Genomic DNA, 27,044 nt, shown 5'->3' with positions numbered 1-27,044 from the left:
TGAGCATCTTTAAGCAGCAACGGATCTAATTGAATTTCAAATATTTTCGGCGGGTCGCACTCAAAATAATATCTATTTAAAGTTAGCAGAGCTTTACTGCCTTTTTATCAAGGATAAATTTTTGACGATAAGGAGGGAAAATAGACTGAATTCATGTTTTTAAAGAAAACAGAAATTTAACACCAGGGTGAATAATATAAGCCAATGCTGAACAAGTACCTGCATAATTAAATCTAGATCATTTGATATTAAAGTCTGCTTCATTTAATATTGGATCAAAAAAATTGCGTGTAGTTCAGTCATTTATTAACGAATTCATAATTTGTTTTTCATACAAATGTAGCATTTTCTTTACTCATTCATAAAAAAAATTAAAAAAATTATTCATTGCTGTTTCGAAGAAATTCTCGTACCTTTTCCGTAATACGGCACATTAGGCGGCGCACACCCTTTTCGTCCACCGTTTTGGCGATTTGATTCCACCAGTTCTTCATTTGAGTCATGTTCCTAACAAGTTTTCCCTTTGCCTTAAGCCTTCGCTTCGTGATTGCCCAGTATTTCTCTATCGGCCGGAGCTGGGGGCAGTTTGGGGGGTTGAGGTCCTTCGGTATTACGCTGACCCCGTTCGTTGCGTACCATTCCATAACCGTTTTGCTGTAATGGCAGCTTGCGAGGTCCGGCCAAAACATTACTGGACGGTCGTGGGCACGAATAAACGGCAGAATCTGTTTCTGTAGACACTCTTTTTTGTAGACTTCTGATGTCATTGTCTTGTCAGTGAGAAAGACTTTGGTTTTCTGTCCACAACTGCATATCCCCTGCCAAATCATGTACTTGCGGGCGAATTTATCCGCAAACACGAACTTAAATTTTACAGGTACATCCCCCCGAGCCGTCGCCAAATAAAATTTTTGACCTGGGATTTGCCCAAAGTCCGCCTTCACGTAGGTCTCATCGTCCATCAGAATACATCCGTCGAACTTGGTCAGCACTTGGTCGTACAGCTTTCGAGCACGGATTCTGGCCACATTGTTCTGCTTCAGCGTCCGATTTGGCTGTTTGCTGGCTCGGAATGACCTTATTCCTTCCCGGAGACGAATTCGTCGCACCGTACTGTGAGCGGCCTGGAAATTATTGGCCAAATCGCGGTCTGAAAGATTGGGATTCCTCTTGACGGCCTTGATGACTTTCCCACGCAGTTTCCGGTCGACAGTTCCACTCCGACGCTTCGAATGCGGCTTCCGAGCCGTCGTCAATGTTTCCTTGTACTGCTTGATAACACGCCATACGGTATTTCTGGGCATTTTAAGCTGTTTAGCTAACTTCGATGCCGACAACAATGGATTTTCAAGAAAACTGTGCACAATTTGATTTCTCCGTTCGGCTTCCATGGCGGTTGTTTACAAAATGCTATCGTTTGGTGTTATGACATAAATACATGGTGAAAGGTAATGAATTTCCCGACACGTGGGTGAAAAAAGTTTCCAAATCCGTCCACTAGGAGCGCCACAATGAGCAAAAGAATTTGTTCCAATATTAAATGAAGCAGACTTTAAATAGGTAAAATGTAATATGGACAAAAATAAAACTAAAGTCATATTACGTTTTACTGCCTATAAATAAGACTGCCTCTATGCTTTCACAAGCACACAATAAATGCTTTAAATTTAAGTAAAACTAAACTATTTGAATGGTTTTTGGACAAGTGCATTAGCAAACAAGTAAAGTGCACATTCAATTAAGCTACTGCCATATCATATTTTCTGAATTGGTATGGACAATTATTCAATTTCATCTACAGTAAAAAAGTAATAAAAATTCAATTTGGGAAAAACTTCAAGGTCCGCCAAAACGGGTTGCTCACCCCTGGGCTAAACAATGTATTGATAATGGTGTTAAGAAATAGGGGAGAATGGGGATTAGACTGGCCCATAACCAAAAAAAATCCTTATATTCCACGCGGCACCCCTTAGATTGGTGCATTTAGATGAAAAAATGACTTTCTGAAAGTTTCAGGTCATTTGGCAGAAGCACGAGCTGGCGCAAAGGACTTGAAATTTGTATGAAGATTTTCGGCAAAATGTATGAAAAATCAACATACTTTCACTCTTCGTGTTCTAACATATGTTTCCAGTATGCTAGAAAGCTCAGAATTTCAGGAGTTGTAGTTCAAACAATGACAAATAAGTTTGTAGAAGATTGTGACGTGATACGAGTTGACTGAGATGAGTTATCTGCAATTGAATGTGTGATTTTTTTTCGCATTTCTTTGATATATCGTGAACGGTGTATGGGCAAATAATCGCACTCACTTGATATCATCGTCACACAATGTAGCAGTTCATAGCATTTCAAACCTTTCTTTGAACTTTTTGCAAAGATATTTGTTATCAAATAAGCTACAACTTTGCCGAGGACACAAACTTTCTATCTTTTATTCTCATTGTGTGACAATGCGATTAAGTTAGTACTAATAATCCACCTATACACCGTTCACGATATATCGATGAAATGCAAAAAAGATCACACATTCAATTGGGGATAACTCATCTCAGTCAACTCGTATCGCGTCACAATCTTTAACAAACTTGTTTGTCATTGTTTGAACTACAATTCCTGAAATTTTGAGCTTTCTAGCATACTGGACACATATTTTAGAATACAAAGTTGAAAATTTTCTTCATCGGACGCTATCTCAAAAACAACATGACAGAACATCACTTAAATTTGCATATATAAATATTTCATTACTAGGTAACTTCACTAATAATTTCATCAATTTATATCCAAGCATTCAAAAGTTAATCACAAAACAAGGTGATGCATTTTTTTTCGAATACACTCCTTATGTAATTTCTGTATTTCAAGCAGCTCTTTTTTTCGAAATATATTGGGAAAATGTTATTATATTATTACTTTCAAAAATTGAAACTCCATTTTATGATGTAAGAAATAGTTATATTTTTTCAATTGAATTTGTAGAATAAAAAGATGTGGATTTTATTTTTTTTTAATTGGGGACATTCATTTTTGTTTTATTTTTGGAAAGATTAAAACCACAGAGAACAGACGTACAAGCTGTTTCACGAAACTTGTGTAAAATTTCCAACGAAAATTTAACCAATTTTTCCTTTTTAGCTTAGTCACCAGATGTCTCTAAATACACCAAAGAGAACTGTGAAAATTTGATTTGTAACTTTTGAACGGCGCTATAGATGGCACTGTTTCAAGTCAATTTTCAACGTATTTTTTGGCTGTCAGCATTTGAAATTTTACACACTTTTTTTTAAAGATTTTTTGTTCGAGCTTGTACGTCTGTTCTCTGTGTTAAAACTCCAAATGAGAAAATATAGGCAAAATGTGGATCTTTCATGAAAAAAAGATAATAAAAAAATAAAAAACATGTTTTTATGAAATTTAGATTTAAGTTTAGTTTCCCCAGAATAGAGGTTTTTTTTTGATTTTTTTAACACCACCATTAATTTTTTTCACTTAAATTGTTGCCATACAACTAAATCCATGGTTTTGAAACTAATTCTCAACCTGATTTTCAACGACTCCAGAATGAAATCTAGAAGAAGCGTAACAGTTGTTATCCAAAAATATGTTTTACAGTTCATGTTACATAAATAGTAATGTTTAGTTCATAACACAAACATAATTAATTACCGGTCCCTGCATTTACTCTGAAATTTGCATCGCTGTCATCTCAAATTCAAATTTAAATAAGAAGGATCCAAATATTGCGTCAGTAACATCTCTAACTTAAAACACCAAAAATTATATTTCTTTATTCCTTTTTCTTTAAAGTTTTATAGAAACAAATCCATTTCCTCGTAGTAAATTTTAAATTCTGTCAACTATTTGAGATCCTCATAATAAAAGGAATACAAGCTGGGGGATGCCAACCTTATAATTTGTCATTGAACTTGACAACTATAAAAATTAAGGGCCCACGATTTTGTGGGCCCATAACAGAAATGCTAGAAGGTTTTGTACAAAATCGGGACACCGAGATGAAAATAAATATGAATTTTTCAGGACACGCCTGTAGACGTTTTAATTTGTGCAACAGAGGCAAGAAGTCTATTGCCTTCCCTCGGTTTATATGAAAAACACCATAATCAAATATCATCTGAACCGAAAATTTTTATCGGTGAAACTATTTTACTACCAATTTCTTAGAGATCTTGTTGGTTTTATTCAAAATTCAATTACAATTAAGCTTCTTTTTTTTTTTAATAAGAAAAATTCAGTGCACGTTACAAACCATTTTTCAAAAACCAGGGCAGTTGTGGATAATTTAAGAAATCAGGACGATATCTCTAAAATCAAGTTAAATCTCGATTAGGCAGGACACCTGGCACCTCTGGCCAATGAATCTGACAAGCAGGGATGCCAGGTCGTTTTGTCAATAATCAGAAAAACTTGAAGAAAAAATCAGGATTTTTCAGGACACCACAAATTGTGCTTAAATTGCATAAATATAGGCGAAATACAGGTACTGTAGACGCTTTAATTTAAGCACTGGGTCGAGATGAATCTTAAACCGAACATTATTACCGGTTCAAAAAATTTATAAGAGATTTGTTCGTTTTTCGCATAACCTAACTTTAAATTCAATTACAATTTAGATATTTTATGGAAATCAGAACATTTCAGTATATTTGAAGAGCTTTTTTAAAAATCAGAACAAATCAAGACATTTTAAAAAATCTGGAAGGTCTTACGAAAACCAGAACAAATCCTGATTTGTCGGAACACCTGGCACCTCTACTGTCAAGGAACCGGGCTGAATGTCATCTCCTAGAGCATTGTGGATGATTCCACACTAACACAACAATCATTCTGGTTCTTCATTGGTTGAAATTTTTACTTTTTCAACACTGTACTACTTGTTAAAACTCCCCACAATGGGGAAAAAAGTGTATAAACCGCGAAGAAATTCAATATCTTTCCTCCTACAAGGAACAAATCCGTAAGAAAATAATGTTCTTAAGTTAAAATGTCCGGAGAATCGATGAGACGTAGCTTCAGATGCCGCACGAGCTTACGAACGGAGTAATAGTTTTTAACTTCTAACTCCCCTATATTTTGTAAACAATCCAGAAAAAAACCAATTAAGACTTAGAACTATCTTGTGCAATTTTGTTTGATAAATCGAATGGAGGCGAACAGAAAAAAAATCTTGCTCGAAAGGAAAACCTGATTGCCATCCCCCTGGGTATAAGTGTATTCAATCGGTTTCCGCTTCAATATGCTTGAAAGTATTTGTTTTGTTCGTTTTTCATATTTTTTTTGAAAGTTACAAATTCATTAAAATCAGGAAAAAAGTAAAAATTTATTTCTATAAATCTGATACTTACAAAAGCTGTAGTTGAAGAAGTTATAAATTGTTTGGCAGTATTACCTTGAAATTGAGAATTTCCTCTTTTCCCCTTTTTGGCTACAAAATGGTCAAATAGTGATCTTTAAAGTTATTAAAATTCATATTGAATTTGTTTTTTTAATGCAGCAGAGCAGTACTTTATATCCTAAATGACAGAATTTTGAAAAGATATATGAACAGATTTGATTTGCTTAATTGCATAGGAATGGAAATTCAAATTAAGGAAGAAATTTGAAATCCTGGCAACGCAATCCGATAATTATTTTATTACGCTTCGTTCATATTTTGTTATTTGAAAATAATTATATTTTTTGTAAAAATTTTTTTGAATCATTACGATATAACAGGTGAGTTTTAACCCTCACTCAACACACAAAAAGAATACACTATATAATATTCAGAAATAAATAAACTTCTTCAAACAGATCGTCAGGTAATGACTGACTTTTCACAAACTTTGCTCAGCAGGAGGCAGTGAGTGAAACAAATTTTGGAATCCACTGATCTATTTAGTTGAATTTTCTTTCATTCAGAAAAATAATGGGAGTTTGAGATGCTTTCTCTGATTAAATCGGGACTTAAAACAGAAAGTGTACCTAGAAACTTTGAACTGAAATTTATATAATTCTATCATACAGAAAAACAAATCCCTTCATTTCAAAGTTTCTCATTTTCATATTTAAATCGTTTTTCACAGGCAATGATATAATTTTTTTTCCTGTCTATGAACCCACATGCCTAGTTTTGATTGGTTACTTTATGAAAAGATCAAAAATTTAATTTAAGAACCAACCCTGCCTTTGTACGTGATTTGCAAAAATCAGCATCAAACCAAACTATTTATTTATTTTAATTGAGCTTTTGCGCTGAAGATTCCAAAATATTTTAATTTAACAATCAATACTAATGGAAACTGATTCAAAAGCAGTTGTTAAGAACTATACCCTCAAAAACATGAGGAAACCGCAAATGGACTTCTTTTTCGTTAAATTAAAAATATAAGTCGTATTTAATCGCAGAACAAAAATTCTGTGAAATTTTGCAGTGAAAAAATATTGGGATTAAGAGGGTAAACATTGAATAATTGTAACAATGTTGAAAGATAAATAAGAAAGTTGGTCATGGTTAGACCGCCAGTAGAAGTAAAATATGCGTCTTAAGCGTCTATGAGAAAATTTGTCACCCAATACCAAATTTTAATGCCGATGGAATTTCTTACCATAATGGCCGTCAACTGGGGCAACATGCAACAATTTTCAACTTCAATGGCTTCTAAAATCTTAATGCTTACAGATAATCATACCTCTTGTACATCAAAAGATTTAAGGTAGATGGGTTACCAAACTGACGTAGTCAGAAAAAATATTGGTTTCCCCAGTTATTTTTAAATTTACAAAAACATGCGATTTTTACCCTACTAAGAAAAAGGGGTAAGTTGCAACAAACTCTGTAATTTATGAAAAATAAAATGAAAACGATTGAAAATTCATAGTTTTTGATACATTTGTGATGTCATAACGCATAAAGCACCAATTGGAGTAAATTTTGGTTTTGTTCGAATTAAATTTTTAATTTTTTCTGACAAAAATGATTTTATGAAAAAAGTGTTAATCTTCTGCATACATTTAGGGGTAAAAAATACTACAAAATATTCTATTAGCTCAAATCATGAAAATAATTCTAGGAATGGATAAAATTTTAATGTTAACTAACGCATATCGCAAAACAATCATATCCCAGCATATGGAAACGCGATTTATGAGATTTAGTTCCGATTTGCATTTTGTTGCATTTTACCCCAGACGGGTAACTGAATTATAAAAATATTTATTTAAAAAAATGAGTGATTGTTCGAAAAATATTTCCACATGATCAATGTTGGTATAGGATGAGGAAACCAGTATAAAATTTGTAGGTGATATTGTCAAGCCAATCCGTCATACTGGGTAAAGTTTTTTATGGCATCGAAAAATGTTAAAAATTGTACATTCATTGTTCGATTTTTCAAATTTTATATGAAAATCAAAAACTTCAAAAAACTATCTTAGAATTCAAGAAACTATGTCATCATCATTTTGTAATCATTAAAAGATAACTTTATCTCATTACATTAAATTAAAAATTGAATCTGTGTGGTGTTATATAAATGTTGCATTCAACCCCGCTGTTGCATGATGCCCCGTTTGACGGTAACCTATTTTGATTGATAAACATTCTCACAGAGTGGAAAATTTTGATAATAATAAAAATTTTCGACTATGAAATGCTCTAAATTTTTATAAAAGATCGAGCGTTTTCGTGTATTTTGTATCGGTTTTTTTTCCAGATTGGGGTGGGGGGGTGGTGGGAGAGAACCCTGATCACCACCTCCCCTCCTCTATAGGATCACACATGACCAGAGCTGCAAATTATCAGTGTCAGACAGCCAATATCAGCCGACTTTGATACTGCATAGCATGTCTATGTCATGCGATAGGGGAGAATGAGGATACTTGATCCCTGTGGATACTGATTCTTTAGCGATATCTGGAAACAAAGATCAAATGTTCTAGAAAATTGTTCCAAATGGAGAAAAACAATAATGCTTACTGCTCAAAAAATTTTAACAAAATATTTGTTTGGGAAATTGAACTTCGTTTGAAAAATTTCACAAAATATGACTGAAGATCTTATTTCATCACTTTAAAATGTTCCCTATATGGAAAAGTTATAACAAAAATATTTGTTCCGATATATCAATCTTTCGAGCGTAACATGAACTTCATAATACCATATTTTCAAAGCAATGGAAAACTCTCAACTTTTTTCAGAAGAAGTTTTCTAAAATGTTCATTATGGGTTCAATTGATCCCTAGAGCTAAAATCGGTATATTCTTCTTCTGAATTGATCGTGATCATTGCTGATTACGCGATTACTTATATTTATCCAATAACTTATATTTATCCAACAATTTTCTGAAGAAAAGGGCCAACATAATAAATTATTTTTTAATTATAGAAAATAGCGCCTTTAAATATGCAATGCAACTCTAATAGTTGAGACAAACTTATAGAATTTTCTTCTCCAGTCAGTTATAAATTGAGAAATGAGGACAAATATGACCAATACAGTCAATTGACATTTTATCTTGGGGTTTTGTTGGATTTTCTCAAAGGATGAGGGCTTCCTGAATAAAGGATCAAGTCTCCTTCAATAGAGGATCAAATCTCCCTAACTTCAAAAATGTCGCATTTTTTCCCACGAAAATGCTTCTAGATCATCTACGGGTTGAAGTATCGTTCTAATTTTTGGAGCATAGAAACTTGAAGTCATACGCTGTCCGAAAATGTTAAAAAATGCGAGTTGCTCAATTTTTCCAGAAGATATGGTGAAAATCCTTATTCGCGAATCCTATGCAACATGTCAAATATATAAATATATCTGTCAATTTTATGTCATGGTTTTTGTTTTGTTTGTTTGAGTACTTATGTTTACTATCAAATTCAACGCAAAATGAAAAAAAAATGTCTAGGGTTAAAATTTAAAACAAATATATAAAAGAATTAACCAGATTTTTAACATAGTTTTTATATTTTCAGAGTCTTCATCATCCACCGCTGCGATTGAGGAGAGTACCATCGCTTGCTGCCGGCGATTTGGAAATGCATTCCGGCGCAGCTCGAGAAAAACCCTTTCCCCAATGGGAAACCAAATAACCATGAATTCCTCTTATTTCGGAAAACATCGAAGCCTTAGGCACAGCTTAGGCGAACAGCTTTAGGCAATAGTGTCTTTTGTGTAGTAATGTCAAAAGAGCGATTTATTTGAATAAACTTTTTTTCGGTGAGTAGAAGTTTTTTGACATTCTCTTGGAGGCTGCATAGCATTCTCTTCAGCCTCCTAAACGAACTTTAAAGTAGCTTTAAGAACTTAAATTTTGGGCTGATTGGCATTCTCTCCAGACTGAAACCAGAGCTGATTAAGCTACTTTGGAACCTTTTTAAGGGAATTCTGATTGCTTGGGATTGTTGCCTGACTGACAATGTTGCTTGGTCATTCAACTAGTAGTCGACTTTGATATTCTTTGGATAACATTGACTACTAGACGTTGGTCAGGATGGAACGATATTGACTGAAATTTATCAGTCTTGCACATGACTTTATATGTATCCACGCCTTCATAGTAGTTGACCCGTGCTTAACCAAAAATCTATCTGCTCATTTTCACCATCTTTCATTGCTTCAAATTTTTGTCCGTCTATGAACAATTCAAATTCTTGAGGTGTCCTTACAGGACATAACTTTTCACCGATACTCAAGGCCGGTAAATCAAGCAACATTCAATAAAATTATTTTTGTAAAAAAATATTATATCTCAATGTATTGCTTTCGACTATTGTAATTAGCCCAACCACGTTTTCCGTACGCGAAAACAGTCCCACCTACCTGATTTAAAAGCCTCGCCAGTCACGTGGATCCGACATCCAACGGTCAGCAGCAGTACCGCGAGGGCCAGAAAAGTGCCTTCCATCCTTGGGCTGAAGCAGCTTTCCGCAAGTATTTTCATTTTTATTTTTATTTTTTTTGTTGCGCTATCTAGAACACACCCTCCGAGAAAACCCTCAAACACACGCGCCAAACACGTTTCCCTTTAACGCTTCAGATGAAGCCCGAGCGCGCTTATAAATTTCTCAATCAAATCGAACCGATCTTTTTCACAGAATATGCCAACTTCGAGGCTCTTATTTGTTGGGGTAGAATTTTCTGCCTCTGAATAATATACGTGGTTCCAGGAACTGCCTACAACACACTGCGGAATCCCGGCGGAAATGCGTTGAAACGCGACGCGACGCACACACTTCCGGTTTCGTTTTCCTGCGATCGATTTTCCACTATTTTTCAAGAGATCCCGGAAGCAGGAATGGAAACGACGCCAATTGCCAATATTATTTCAATTGGCGGTACACACACATTTCTGCCCGCGTTTTCTGCCTTTCATGATGATAATGTTTACTTTTTATGTTTATTGTTCGATTCAGCTATAATATTTTTTTTTTCTGTTGAGCTTTCTCTTTTCCTCGTCCTGGGGCCCTTTTGACCTCCGTCTTGCTCTGTTTCTCCTTACGTTTGGCCCACGGTTCTCTGTTGATGTGGCCCCTCGGGACTGGGTCTGATCAATGGGCCGGAAATTTTGTTTGCCTTTCCAGAGGCTTGCTTTTGAAAGGTGCTAATTAATCGACAGACGTGCATCGATTTTAAGCTTGATTGAGCATTTCCTCGTTATCGAGCCATTTTCCGGAAAACGGGGCGGATCCGTGAAAAACGGGGTGCGAGGGTTGATTTAAGAGCTCTTGAATGCCGCTCCGTGGGGAATTTTTTTTTATTATTTTGAGCAAACAGAGTTGTCAGAATTTTTCCGAAACACGAAGCACCAGACCGAGAGAGAAACACAGAACACAAAATAAAATATAACACACGCCCCCACCCTCGAAGCTTCCACTAGCGCAATCAATTATCAACCGATACCGCAACGATTCCGTGCCGAGTTTCAATTTTTTGCTCGCCCCGGGGCAAGTCCAACTTTTTCCACCGGTCGGAAAAATTAAACCCAACTATACGCGGCGCAGCAATCATCCACGCTCGAGGTGGGTGGTGGATTGTTCTCCATCAAATCGCAACAATTTCGCTGCTAACTCCTAAGCACTTCAACCTGACTCCACCGCAATCGGATTGGCTCCAGAGAGTTAGAACAAAACTAGAAAAAAAACCAACTAGCACAATGCGACTGACTCGATTCTAGCGATGGATAATTTCGAGGAGCAACTCTAACTTTTTGTGTCTGTCTGTCTGGAGTGGTTTGGTGCACTTTTTTTATGTTATTTTGTTTTGTTGAACAAGGGGGTTGAACGATTTGCTGCAGCAACAATATTGAAGACTGCCCTCGTGTGGTTGACGTGAAGCAGCTTCTATGGGAACGTTTCCAGCTGTCCGTTAGTTTTGTGATGAATCCGGCCCGGGGGTTGTTTCTGGAATTGAAGAATGGAGAACAGAAAAGTATCGTGAGTTTCACTAAAGTGTGGTTTTAGTATCACTGGCAGGTGATCATGAGGTAGTTTGATCATTAGTTTGAATGGGAGGAAAAACGCATTTCTATTCTGTATTCGGTTTGTTAAAATGAAAGCTAACACTCATCAGTATTCTTTACAGGATAGCCTGTTGAGTACACAATATTCACCTTACAATTTTACGTTTTTCCAATAAACTTTAATCAAATGAATAATTTTTTTTACCTAAAAGGTGGAACAATCAATAAGTGCTTAAATTTTACAAAGCATAAATCCAAGAATGAATCATTTGGAGAAAAAAAACTACACTTCTTAATACTACAGGTGTGTACAATAATTTGCCAACTTTGTTTTCGGCGCAAGATCTCCAGTTACCAAAATGGACTCCTCGCAGGGAAAACATCATTTAAAAATTTTGCGATCGCACTGAAAACTTCCGCTTTTGTAGTGCAATCAGTGTTAGCGAAAAACCTCGATTTGTCTAAAAAAGACGATGTTCAAATTCAAGAATTTTTCGTGGTTATTGGGGATGTTCAAGCTTTAAAGTTATATATAAATAATTTAAATACCAAAAATGCACACTAGGGGAGGAAACTAATTTCTAACACAATTTTCATACTCATGATTATCACACAAACTCCAAAAATCATAAATTTAACTGATAAAATTGAAAGTAAATCAGAAACAAAGTTTCTAATCAATGTTATATCCGGTAAGTTATTGATAAATTATTGAAATTGTCGATATTCACGGTTTTTGGATGCTGTTCCAGATGAAAATCCGTTCCATCTGCACAACCAAAACAGTTTGTTTCATCAATTCGCAATAGTGTATTTCCCGAGACAGATTGTGGTAGGGTAGCTTTTTGTTTTTGTTTTGAAAAATGTAAACACCAACTGGTCATCATTTTGATCTTTGACGATAAGCCCTGTTCATTGCTTTCTTTTAAAAATTTCTTAAATAAAAATTATTAACATTCCTTAATGTCTTAACTTGTAATGAATATACAATTCATTAAATAAAGATTTGATATTCTCCTAACCAAGGTGCGCTTGCAAAACCACTACAATTGCATTGTCAATTTAATTTCGTTACTATCTGGTCATTGAACATGCGTAATATTGTTGTTATGTTTACCCTACCACGATATGCCGAGAAAATTTAACCTTCCCATGCCGTTCGCAAAATATCCGTTTCGGGGAAATTTGAGTTGTAGTTTGATTTCGTTCTCCTGACTGTAAATGTTAACCGATTTTGATGATATTATATTCATTGTGTAGGTAATTTGTTCTTATTACTCAAAATTTTAAAATAAAGTCGATATGTATTACCAAGTTATCAGAAACTGGTTCAGAAAGTAAAAAGTCCGAAAAATCAATTTTATTTTTAAAATGCTCATAACTTTTGACAGCTTTTCTGTATTTAAGTGTTTCATTGATGTTTGAAATCGTCAAGAATCCATCTTTCCGACAGTGTATAGATATGTTGGGGTCCAATGAAAGTTTTGACCGCTATCTCAGATCTTCCGGTAGAAAAAAAAATCTAACTTAAAAAAACGATATCCAATTTTTGCTTTGCTTAGCTGTATTTCATTTCCAAATGAACCGATTTTCAAAACTCAAATTTCAATTTTTTGACGTTAATTTGATCATTATTTTCATAGAACATACTTGGGCAGTCAAAATTCCAAGTTCTTCAGTATATTGGAATGAAGATAAGAGATTTTAAATGTGCGCTTCGGGTCATATTGACCCGAACGGCATGGGAAGGTTAAACATGAGAAATCAGCTGTTCGTTCGACGAGTGGGGAAATGCTTTATTGGTACAATGGATGGATGATTGCTGATGACAAGTGATGGTGATAAACGCAGCTCAAATGTTTACATTATCAAACGGCTAAGCGAGACAATTCAAATTGGGTTCGTGGTAACAGAACAGTGTTGCCAGATATTCTGGGTAAAAGTACTCATTTAGAAACGAGTTCTTTCGCAGTTAGAGTATATAAGAAGTGGAAAGTGACAATTAGCTATCGATAATTAATAAGGTTGTATTCTAATGACCTCACAGACGAAACTCTAATCCACCACACCACACCACACTTTCTAGGAAAGAGTGACCCTGGCAGTTAAACTCCCTTGAAAAAAAAATTTCACCACAGAAACCTTCGTTTTCAATAGTTTATGGGCACAGATACGTCTGGGTTGGCGGCTGGCGAATGGTAGACAATGTGCAACTCGAGACCCCATACACCCAACCTTCGAGTAGTGATCATATCACCTTTTGTTTACAACTCCGATTCTCAACCTCCCCGTGGTGCTAGCTGGGGTGCGAGCAACCTTAGCGGAGATCGGGTACCCAACCCCGGTGGATGCTATGGTCGCAAGCAAACCGAGATGGGGGCAAACCCCTAATTCCAAGTTGTTACGCGAGTAACCATGCCGAAGAATGAATGGGCAGGGGGGTTTAATCCTGTCCTCTAACGGAGCCTGTGGGGCACCAGGGCACACCCCACAGTATATCCCAACTAACATTTAAAGTTTTATAGCAGGCTACTAGACCGTGTTTAGGTTTCATAAGAGACTTAAAGAGTCTTACAAAACTATCGGTGTTACTTGGGTATAGCCCTTACTGTGTTAAAGCAGGGCAATGACACAGCGGACCGTTTCTTCCCTAGCTACTCGTGGGATTCAAATAACGAACACACCAAACCAAAACAAAAATATAACGAGTGCCGGCTGCTTGTCTCAGCCGGAACCTATGGAAGCAACAGAAGATGATCTCGAGAGACAGCTCTCTAGCGAGTCATTCACGAGAGTGCCATCCATTTCCTCTTCCGCCTAGGACTCCCCCTCGGAAGATGAGAGCAACGATGATGGGGTTAATGTCACCATCAAAAAGATCGACACGCCAACCAAAGTGAAAAACTTAGATACTCGGCAACTAAGTGGTGCGGGATGGAAGCGACTGAAGAAGTATCTCGCTCAAAATGTACCGTACGAAGAGGCCATGCGCCTAATTTCCACTGCTAAATGCACACCACCTGCTAAAACTGCAAAACGGGCTCGCAGTGGAGAAAACAGTGGTTCGAGCAGCACGGAAAAGTCAACTGCCAAAAAGGCAAAGGGACCTTTAGACCTTATGACAAAACCGGATCCCAAAGAACCAACAAAGTCTCGACCACAACAAAAAGCAAGGAGTGCCAGGTCGAATGGTGCCAATCACCCAGTGAGACCGATCGAGAAAACAAAAGGTCACTGAAAAGGCAACCAAAAGCTCTCTTACAAAGAGGTTGCTAGCTCTGTTAGGGTAGGCATACTTGCCAAAACCTACCCAAGCACACAGCTGACGACTGATACAACAAGCAATAAAACGGGCAGTTCTCGGCCAACGGTTAGAGAAACTAAAACCAAAATTTGCGCAGTGTTGTTACAAATCTGGGTTCATGGTAGTGACATGTCTTGATCAGGCCACAGCGGATTGGCTACAACAAGTCACACCAGTGCTCAAACCATGGGTAGATGCAGAGCTCATCGCCGTTGGGGAAACCCAAATTCCCAGATCGGAGATTTTAGAGACTCACCTATCTGGAGCTGCTGAAGACGAAACTGTTCAGGCTACTATAGAAAGCCAGAATGAGGAGCTGAGCACCGAAAGCTGGAGGTTTTATAATATCCAGAAAAGGAACGAGGCTCTCGAAGTGGTCTTTACCGTGGACGAAAATTCTTTGAGGGAGTTAGAGAAAAGGAAATTCGTTATTTGCTACGGATTCGGTTGCAGCAAAATCTGGAAGTTAAACCGGAAGAATCCAACAGACAGCGGGGTTGACCGAGGGGAAAACACCGTCAAAGCTGCTCAATGACCTAGGCTGCCTAAACCGGACCTTGTAAAGGACCAGTCGGCGATAGACCAAGTCCGATCCGCAGAAGGAGGAACGATTAGCAAAAGTACCGCTGAGGCCTCACTAGATCTCAATGAACTGGAGTCTATGAACCAGGGCCAACCTATGGACCAGGGGCAGGACCCCGGGACGAACGAGAACAATGAGGGTAGCCACAGTGGATCCAATGCCAATTGCTCACCGGAAGGAACTGGTAAGTTGTATAAGGGCCGCATTTTGGAACTTAATCAACAGAAACCAGGGCCGAGCGGGATGAGCAGCGTTGGGGGTATTTTACCCTCCAATAAACCTGGTAACACAAAATCGAAGATCGATAAAACGGCTCCGAAAACACCGAGCACATGGAGCAAATCGAAAAAGGAAAAGCAAACATGTGCAAATGGCAAAAAGCCGGTGCATTGCCCCACATCCACGGGCAAAGCACTACCAAAATAAACACCTTAAAGTGTGTCCAGGCGAATCTTCATCATGCCGTAGGAGCCTCGTGCACACTACTCAGAAGATTCGCCGCCGAAGACCTGGACCTTGGCTTTATCCAGGAACCTTGGATTACCAAGGGTAAAGTTAAAGGGCTATACACGCCGAATGGAAAGATTCTATACGATTAAAGCTGTTCGCACTCAAGGGCTGCTTTACTAGTAAACAATAGAATTAAATTTACTCCCTTTATAGAATTCATCAGCGGAGACATCGCAGCTATACGGATCGAAATACCAACATCGCAAGGTAGGCACACGGTAAGTGTAGCGTCAGCGTATTTCCCCGGAGATAGCACTAATATACCCCCACCGATGGTTGTAGAATACATGAGAAAGTGGCGGGCTCAAAACCAGCAATTCCTCGTATGCTGCGACGCTAACGCACATCACACGCTGTGGGAAAGTACCGACATCAACGCTAGAGATGAGTCCTTACTAGAGTTTCTTTCACAAAATTATATCGAAATTTGCAATGAGGGAAACAAACCAACGTTTATAACGAGAAATAGACAGGAAGTCCTCAACTTAACTCTATGCACACCAATACTCCTACACAGTATTAAATAATTACATGTTATAACCTGCAAATAAATGGAACAAGATATTTCTACTAAATTTACATGACTTATGACGTAATGTTAATCCCGAAACGAGAAAAAATGACATTGTGCATTTACATGACCATAACAATGAAACCGTTCCGGCTCATTATTCCTTTTTATTTTTTTGAATTATTATTTTATCAATTTCTAGCCATCAGCCTTGTAACAAAACATGACAACGATTAAAAAGATATTCATAATGGTTTACCCAACTGAAATCCACGAGCTCCAGATTTTGAACGGCATTTTCTTGGCGCATCAAATCGAACTTCCTTCTTACAAGTCGGCCCTTCGGTGTTTGTTTGTAAAACGATTCTGCTACAGGGTGTATCTGAATTTTTTTTTGTAGTTCCGTTAATACTTTTTGGATGGATGATGTTGAAAACGTTTTTTTCATTTCTTTCCCAAAATATAGCACGTATCCAGTATATTTTTTTTAAATAATATTACTTGTGATTTGTTCGTTGTACATTAAATTATTCTTTGCAAAATGATGGAATGTATGGAAGGGGTAATGAAACTTGTCATTTGTTTGTTTGAATATTGAACGGTTCCCAACGATTCACTTGTATAAAAATCTATGAACCTTATTCTATTTGAATTAAGAAGTTAATACTTAAATTCAAGTATATAAAGAAAAAAAGCTTTCTTGGGCTGAAATTTTGGTTACAAAAAATTGAGAATATTGTTGACCATATTCTGCAATATTTTATTTAAACCATAAGTATGACTTCTTTTTGTGCCATTCATTTTTAATAGTAAGATTTCATATTCAGCTTATCGGTTAGAGTTATTCTTATATTAAAAAAAATTGAATTAGGACAAGAGGTGAACTGTAGCTTTGAACAAAATATCACTTCTATCCAATAAAGTTTATGAAATTTAATCGAGTAATATGAAAAAAAATTCTAAAAAGGCAATAAAACATAATTTATATACAGTTGCGTTCAAAAAAGAATGAAATCGCTTGAAGCTGCGCACCCACTTCCAACTTTGACAAGCTGCCATTTCTCTCTCGGTTTATATTTTTCCATAAAAATTTCACACAATCTTGTTTAACTAGCCAACTAACATTCCACAAAATTTGAAGTCTTTACAATGACGGAAAACAAAGATACAGCTATTCCCGTAAAAAAGTGAAATTTGGAATTGCTTCACTAAATTTTCTGTATCTTTGACAATTTTCATTGAAAAATCTTGAAATTTGGTCCAAAGATGTAAAAACGTTTGATCTAATACCAGACCAAGTTTCATCAAAATCGATGAACGTGATCAAAAATGGTGCCGGGTTGAAGATGAGGTTCATTATCGCCCAGCAGACGATTTCATTCTTTTTTGGACGGATGTTTGTATGAAAACATCGTAATCTATGTATTCTTGGTTTCTTCTTTCACTAAACCAACATTTATTACAAAGAATGTTGTAAATTGATAGGAACTTCATTCTTGCTTTGTTTAGAAATAGAAATTGTTCCAACAGAGCTGGTATTGAAACACAAGAGCGAATAGAATATTCGCTTTAATTGTGAATCAAATTTGTTTATCGGAATAATTAGCAGGTCATTTCTGAAACTCTGTTCTTCTTATTTGGATCCTGTTGAAACATTTTCTATTTTGAAACAAAGCAAGAATGAAGTTTTAGGCAATTTACAACATTCTTTGTGATAAATTTTGGTATTGTGAAAGAAAAAACCAAAAATACATGGACTACGATGTTTTCAATTCAAACATCCGTCCAAAAAAGAATGAAATCGTCTGCTGGGCGATAATGAACCTCATCTTCAACCCGGCACCATTTTTGATCACGTTCATCGATTTTGATGAAACTTGGTCTGGTATTAGATCAAACGTTTTTACACCTTTGGACCAAATTTCAAGATTTTTCAATGAAAATTGTCAAAGATACAGCAAATTTAGTGAAGCAATTCCAAATTTCCTGTTACTGTCCTCGTAAAGGTCCCGAAGAAAGGAGATCTGACCAAGTGCGGTAACTGGCATGGCATAACTTTGATCTGAACAACTCTCAAAGTACTCTGCAAAGTGATCCTGAACAGCATCCAGGAGAAAATCGACGCTGCACTCCGACGGCAACAAGCTGAATTCCGATCCGGACGATCATGTGTGGACCACATCACAACGCTACGAATCATACTGGAACAAATCAACGAATTCCAGGACTCTCTTCTTCTGGTTGATTTCGAAAAAGCATTCGACCGACTTAACCATGAAAACATCTAGGCGGCTCTAAGAAGACGAGCAGTCCCAGAGAGACAAGTTCATCTCATCGAAGCACAATACGAGAAATTTTCGTGCTAGGTCTTGCACAACGGTGTCTTGTCCGAACCAATCCTGGTGGCTGCTGGAGTGAGACAGGGATGTATCTTATCACCGCTACTTTTTCTAATTGTAATGGATGAGATTCTGACTGGATCGATCGACGGTGCACCGAATCGAGGATTGCCGTGGAATTCCTCAACCATGGAGCAACTGAACGACCTTGACCTGGCAGACGATATTGTTTTGCTCGCCCAAACACAACCGGATATGGAGAAGAAACTCGACGACTTTACCGAAAGTTCCAAGGCAGCAGGTCTAAAAGCCAATGTCGGAAAGACCACGTCGATGGAGGTCAACACATAAAATCGTTCCAATTTCGTGGAAGCTAGACAACAGGTTGAGAAAATAGAGTGCTTCCAGTATCTTGGTAGCCAGATAACGCCTGATGGTGGTACCAAGAAAGACATCGAAACCCGGATAAGAAAAGTCCGATTTGCGTTTGCGAGTCACCGAAACATCTGGCGCTCACGCCAGATCTCTCTACGAACTAAGATCCGAATCTTCAACTCAAACGTCAAATCCGAATTATTGTACGGGTGCAAAACTTGGTGCATTTATGCGCTAACGACGCAAAAACTGCAAGTATTTGTAAACCGGTGCCTGCCAAATACGGGAATTTTGGAAAGTTTTTGAAAACGGCCATACATTTATCCTTACTACAAAACGTCAAACATTTACCTGGCATCGCGGATCATCCGCGCTTTGTGGCATGGCAACTGGATCTCAAATGAGGAACTACATCGCCGAAATCGAGATTCGGGAACGTGAGTGGAGATAGATTGGGCACACGCTGCGAAAAGATGAAAACGAGATCTGCAGAGAGGCGCTTGAATGGGGCAGACTCAGAAACTCGTGGCGGCGAAGCCTAGCCGCCAAACTTCGAAATATCGACGAGAGACTCTTGACTAGGACCAGATGAAGACGCTGGCTCCAGATCGTCAACAGTGGAGGTCTTTTACCACAGCAATAAGTAAGTATGTAAAGTCTGTTTCACATAGAATCTGGTCGGATAAAATAGATCATTTCTCCGCAAAGAAATAACGTTCAACAAAAGTAAAAATGTCATTTTGTAGAGTTTTTATTCCACCTTAAGAAAAAAAATACATAAAAATCAATCGTCAGCTTTTCGGATGTATTTCCGAACTTTTTTTGTGATACCACCCATCATTTTCTGCACAGTACTGCTGGTAACCTCATTCACCATTTTGTTTCACCACTTTTGCATTTGAGCGAGTTTTTTATTGCCCAATATTTTTCGATGGGACGAAAATCCAGACAGACAGTGATGAAAATCTTAGTCTTCTTGCCACAACTACAGATTCCTTGCCAAATCATCAACTTATGAGCAAATTTATCTGCGAAAACAAACTTGAATCTACCCGCAACATTCCCTTTACGCTTCGCACGGTAAAATTTGCTACCGGGTATTTGTCCAAAATCCATTTTGACGTAAGTTTCGTCGTCCCTATAAATGCATCCGTTGTACTTGGTCAACACTTTCTCGTACAACTTCCTTGCCCTGGTTTTGGCAACCAGGTTTTGTTTCAGCGTCTTGTTGGGGTGCTTGCTTGCATGATACGACCGCAAGCCTTCTTGCAAACAAATTCGTCGAGCGTCTTGAACTTTTTCGCCAAATCATGCAAGAAAATTTCAGGATTATTGTGAACTGATCGAATTTCCTTTGCTCGCAGCTTCCGGTCATATCTTCCTGTTACACCTGGTTTGTTTTGCTCGATCCACCGTAAGGGTCTCCCGGTAACGTTGCAGCACCGAATTTACAGTCGATTTTGGATATTTCAGGAATTTCGCGATCTTTACCCATGACCACGTCGGTTTCTCTACGTGAGTGAGCCGAATTTTCTCTCGCCTTTCGCGTTCCATCGTCGATAACTTTTGACTGACTGCTTCAATCTTGATGAAATTTTCACCACTAAGTAAACAAACCATCCGGATGAATACACTGTCAATAGATTTGCGATGTGACAACAAGGGGCGCAGCAGTAAATGAAAAGATTCTATGTGAAACAGACTTTAAGTATTTATGTAGTTCAATTCATGACTATAGTTGGACAAATAAACACTGGCACAATAAAATTAAATCTGTTGCATTTTTATGTATAAGACAATTTATCGTACAGACATAATCATTTACCCATAGTCTGTTCACAAAGATTCCATCAAACTTGAAGCTCGAGCCCAGATCTTTAAATCACATTTGCATCCAGCAAAACCATTTCATCTTTTATACTTTCAAAACATGAACAACAAACCACTCACAGAGCAAGGGAAAAAACACCACAATCATTTGTTTCAACTTTCGAATTGGTGTATCGACAGAAGTCACGCAAACAGGCGGTTACCGAAAATATATGCAAAGTTTGCTCACCATGTCTGCATAGTTTTCACATTCCACAACTGTTATACCACTCTCAGTACGGTTAAATTATATTCATCCAACTGGAGCGGATGATGGAAATACTCACTTGTTTTGAAAGTAGACCAAATTTCCCCCCTCAGCTCACAGGCTCGAACTAATCAGTTTGTGTTGCTCAGGATTGGTTTTTCAACCTCCCTCTATTTCACATATGAAGAAGCCACTAATGCATTGATTTATTTTGCTCCACAAATTCAGCAGCACGTTTGTCTTTATTGAAAATATTTATGTTGGCGGGAGGAACGAGCGGTTTTTTATTTGCCAATATGCCAATAAAGAGAACAACTAACTCCCGGGCAACATGAAGGGGCTTGTTAGCTCGTTTGGAAACACGAACCGGGCGTTTGTGGATTGGAATTTAGATTTCACTATAAAGTGTCAATCTCAAGATAGATGAGTATTGAATTAAAGATTTCTTTGTATAATTTATTGAAAAAAATTTCTACTGAAAATAAACATAACTGGAACCAAATAGCAGATTGTTATTTCTGGATTTGCAAATATAGAGATCTTACAAAATTGTATTTAAAATTTGAAAATCTCTACTTCCTGTTTTTATCCAAAACAAGACATACAAAATTGAGAGAATATATTTTCCGAAAAATTCCCGGTAACATAGCTTATAAATTTGTCAATTTTCCAATGTCGTCGCTCATAACTTTTCAATTTCTGTGACCACTTCGAAAGGAAACTTTCATTTCTAGAGCCTGGCCCCGAAATGTAATCAACAAGCTCTCGCAAGGACACCGGGAAAATGAAGTAGAATTTATTATTGCCTAGCTTTTGGAGCCGACAGCAGTAAAAAAGAAAACCCCACCTCTGCCGTGGGAATGGCGGCTGCCTTGCCATATATTTTGTTTTCGCACAATTCTGCCCCCCCAAAAACTGCAGCGCAGCGCGTTTGGCAATAATTCATCCAAAATGGACATTGAATTACAGGGGGATGAAAGCGTCCTACTCTAATAGAATTACTTGAGAGCCGAGATTTCGGAGGCTGCTTTTAATGGCGAACAAGCGAGCGAGAAGAAACTTGTTTTCTCCTTCTCACGGGTCGGATTTAGGTGTGTTTTTGGTCTAGAGCGGAGGTTGAAAACAATTTCGGAAAGAATTAACAGTTTAAATTGCGATTAAAAGTGTGCCAAAATGAAACATTGGGGCTGATCCCCGCTCCACACCGACCGGAGATTGTTTCTCCAAGTAATTACAGCTATTCGCGGGTTGTAATTTGCGAAGATTATCCCTAGCTTGTCCAGTGGCAGAATATGTGTTTTTCTTATGCTCTTCCATTTAGAAATTTTCTCGTTGGCCTATGAGTGTTTTTCTTTTTTTTAAAGTAATATTTACAGTTTTATTTAATTTAGTAAGATTTTATTTTGCAGAAATTGACTGAAATTTCAACGAAAAATTTTCTTACGAGAATAAAATTACTCATTAAAATTTACTAGCTTCTGATAAATTGATTAAGCAAACAGCTTTGCTTTTTAATTTGAATTTCAGTTTCAAAAGCTATAACTTGAAATATCGAAGGGAATTAAAAATGGAATCAATGTTATTATTGAAAAATCAATATCAAAAACAATTTTGAGGAGTTTTAGCTGACTGTATACATTTAGCAGAGGCTTGAAATATCTTCTTATAACTATATGCGAACAATGCAGCCTAAATTAATTTCTAATTCACTGATCAGTTTTATATGTTACTTAAAACAGCGCAGCAAATAGATAATCGCATTAAAAATGATAACTCAAGTCATTAAAAACGTTACTGCGAATCGTAATTCCCACTAACGCAAGTAAAAGGTCGTGGAAATCGTTACTCGAAATCGGATTAAATGGTTTAAATCGGATATGATAAAAAGTCCACCATGTTTGCAGATTTTGAAGACGATTTCGTTCCTTCTTTTCTCCCGCGTGGGTCAAGTGGGAGAACAGTTTTGTTGTTCTCTCTGCATCCATCAGTGCAACCAGATTGCTAAAAATCAGATGGTGTTTTTGCAAAAATTGCCCAATGACAGAGGCAGCAAATATTGTTGCTAGTATGTATGAATAAGGTGTCGAATATCGTCCAACTCGTATACTTTTATCGTTTTAACCAGAAGCTGAAAATATGTATATATTGCCTCCACTTTGGTAGGTAAATGCTGTTTTTTCGAGTTTCATACGATCATTCTATAATAAGCTTGCCAAATTGCCCGGTTTTATGCGGGTTTGCCCGGATATTTAACACAAAATTTGTCAAAAGTCCGGGACGGCCCGGTTGCCCAGATTTCAGTTAGAAATGCCCGGATTCTGCCCGGATTACAGTAGTTTCTTGATTTTATCACTATTCGATTTTATCAATACTCGCCAAATTCACGCTCGATTTTATCACGGTTGTTGTTTCGATTTTATCCCGCTTTTAAGAAATCATTCAGAAACCATTTCCAGGTCCTTAATTTTCATTCAAAAGCATAGAGCGTCTTTGTTTATGATATTTTTTATGGTTTATATTATAGAAATAGGTATCCTATAATATGAAAATGCCATTGAACTGCTTATTTTATCTTTATAGTGTTTAAAATCGTCTTTTGGATTTTAAAAACGTTTGTAATAATCGACACAAATATTTTAACGTCACGCTGATGTCAGTGTTGTTACTTGTGTTGGTTAGTCGCTTTAAAAAATTTAACTTTTTTGGTTATGCGAATCATATAAACATGTGGGTCAATTTAAGCGTTTTTGAAAAGATATAAGTGTCTCTGAATTCTTTGTTGAACTTGTTTATTTTAAAGGGTGGCGTGCGTAATCTATATTGGATAGCCTTTAGTATTGTCTGAATGGATAATTTTGGAAGACCAAAATGAAATTCTGCTAGCTTTGTCTGAAAATATGACTAAGATTTCTGTTTTTCTATATATAAAGACAAAAGATTATCTGCCCCTAAAGCAAATTTCGAGAAACACACTGTAAAAGTCTAAGTTGAGCAAATTTTAAAATATTTTTTCGAATAAGTATACTGTTTAGTTCATCAAAGGTATTAAGATTAAAATATTTAAATTTGAAATTAGCAGCAAAAAATTTTTTTATGCTTATTTCTTTGAACTTTTTTTTTTTCAAAATCGAAATAAGAGATAACGACTGTTAAATTTCCATCGAAACAAAATAATTCACTTTAATAAGATGCAGACTATCAAATGGATATACAACATGGTTTTATTTCAAGAAAAAACCTGAAAATTTGCTTTAGAGAGGAGTAATTTGAACTGAAAACGATCCTTTTTGTTTAATAATCTTTGATAATTACGCCTTATGATCAAAATTTATTGATACAAAACGTTTCCACTACTGAAAACATTATAAATTATTGATTAAATACAGTAAAAATACTTTTTTCTACTTCAATTTTTAGTTTCGCCAAATTCACGGTTTCGCCATATTCACGGTGAAATTTTTTTTGACCGTGATAAAATCGAAAAACTACTGTATAATGTTTTTGATTCGTTTAGCACTTTTCTTGTTATGTTTATTATTATTGTTTTTTTTGTCATATTTGCTGTTTTTGTTATTTTTCATCATTTTTTAGTTATTATTTGTGATTTTAAGTGTTTTGCTTGTATTTGTTTTTAAGTTTTTTGATATTTTCATATTTTTTGTCATTTTTGAGAACTAATGTTTTTGAAAATCTTTGGTTTTGTAATTGTATTCTATCACAATTTAAGAACGTAAAAACGTATTTATGGATTTTCTTCAAAATATATATCGTGGCCGTAGGAACGGGGGGGGGGGGGGGGGGGGGGGTTTGGGGGTTCAACCCTCCCATGAAGATCCAAAAATGCCAAGCAAAATTTTCTTCTTCAAAATTACAAATTCCTAATCAAATTTTTATGAACGAGTAAAATGATTCAAGAGAATCAATTTCGACTCAGAACTAAAGCCAAAACCTTGAATTCTTATCCAAGGTCAATAATTCTGCCACAGCTATTAAACAAAATTCTAACTTGTCGAAAGAAATTTAGTCTCGAATATCGAATGTTAATAAGATTAGACAGCGCTTGCTAAATCGCCCAGATTTTGGTCGATTTTTTGTACTTTTTTTACCATCAAACAAAAATTCGAATAGAGTCATTACATTATGAATTTGCGTCTTTATTTTTGAGTAAATTTAACAAAATAAATTTGAATTATTTTTTGAGAGCTTAATATATGATTTTGAATTAATTGATGTATTTCGATAAATTTAATAAAAGTCAAGTGTTTTTCTTCATGATTTTTATTTTAAAAATGTTGATATTGGCGGATATTCTAGAAAATGTCCCGGATTTGCTCGGCTCGGATACTTGCGGAATATCCGGAAAGCTTAGGTTAGAATAGTTCAGGATTTAGTGGCTCCAAATTTGATAATAAAAATTAAAATTCGATGTCTGTGAAAAGAATTCGCATTCTGAATCCAGTTTATTATTACTGAATTTCAGTTTGGATTAACATTGTGAAAAAATCCTGATTCGAATCTCGGTTTTGGATTTCAAATTCCTAAATGCTTATCATTTCGGAATATGAAAAGAAAATATTCAAAATTACGAACCATTTTTAAGATTTGAAATTTTGAATTCTTGTGCAGAATTGGAACTGAAGAATGCTTCGCAATGATGATCCAGAATTGGAAAATCTGAAACTGTTTCATTAATCGCAATTTTCATTCAGGTTCACAAGTTTAATTTCAAATGAATAACTGAAGAAAGAACTCACATTGAAAGTCGAAAATTCAGAATTCAAATAAGAGATTTTTGTGTAAAAATCTGATCCTTATTTCGCTTTATGGCTCATAATTAGTAATTTTTTTTATCTGGAACCTAGATTCAAAAATCATTTTTACATTAGGAATACAGATTTCGAATTCAGGTTCAAAAGGCGGTTCTCAGATTTTAAATAAAAATAAAAATTCAGATTCAGTTTGAATTTAAGTTTTATTATCAAGATTTAAATATAAATGTGAGAATTTCACTAAGGATTCGAATTACAAGCGATCGCAGTTTCATAATTTGGATTCTGAAATCAAAACAAAAAATTTATATTTAATCAGAGTTAGTTTAGAACACAAACCTAAAGAAACCACAAATCAAAAATAAAATTTTGATTTATGAGACACATAGATTTTATTTGTTATTAAATTTCGCAGGATTCTAATCATGAAATAAATTTATAATTGATTATTTTTTGTGGCCAAGGAACTTATACTTTATTTTCAAGATAAAATTCAACTGAAAACATTTGGTTTTTTGTTTAACATTATTTATATTGCAGATTCTTCTTATATAAAGTTTCAATAAAAAATCTTTGATTTTAATCGAGTTTACAAAAGGAGAAGATAAATCTCATTTGAACAGTACACTTAATCTCTTACTTTTATTTCTAAACATTTGATTGTTTTCTACCAATTTCTCAAATAGCCATGCTTGTGGTTAAAAAAAATTAGCTACTACTTTTTAATTCAAATTCAAATTCAAACATAAAAAAATCAAATCGCTTTTTAATTTTTCAAACTTTTTGAAGAAAAAATTGGATTTATAGGACTATTTTTTAAAAAAGTTTATAATCGAAATAAATATCTTACTTTTAATGTTAAATAACTCAAATCTGCATAATTATGTAAATCATTAAATTTAATTTTACTATTTCTCATGTATGCATTTTTCAAGCAAAAATGTTATAGGAAAAATTTCTGTATTTAGATAGTGTCCCTATCTAGAGATTAAGCATTTTCCCAATCTGGTATAACCGCTCTTATGAAACTGTTCACATTTTAAGGACCAATTGAAAAAACTTCGGAGGGATCTAGTATACTACATTATAAGCCGATTATTTTAATCCGTTTCGATATAAGAG

General features: G+C 35.9%; 1 protein-coding gene across 2 annotated transcripts in view; it reads right to left on the bottom strand.

The window, feature by feature from the left end:
- LOC129751670 (hemicentin-1) overlaps positions 1-27,044 on the bottom strand; it is a 1,296,938-nt gene that overhangs the window by 1,186,295 nt on the left and 83,599 nt on the right. For both annotated transcript variants that reach the window (XM_055747314.1, XM_055747315.1), the window contains exon 2: positions 9,816-11,395. In XM_055747314.1, coding sequence (XP_055603289.1) covers positions 9,816-9,936 — 121 coding nt within the window. In that variant the 5' untranslated portion in view covers positions 9,937-11,395. The remainder of the gene's footprint in view (positions 1-9,815; positions 11,396-27,044) is intronic.

This window comes from Uranotaenia lowii, chromosome 3 (genome assembly GCF_029784155.1).
Source record: "Uranotaenia lowii strain MFRU-FL chromosome 3, ASM2978415v1, whole genome shotgun sequence".
NCBI lineage: Eukaryota > Metazoa > Arthropoda > Insecta > Diptera > Culicidae > Uranotaenia > Uranotaenia lowii.
The sequence above is the reverse complement of the archived record's forward strand: the minus strand, read 5'-3'. Positions and strand labels throughout refer to the sequence as shown.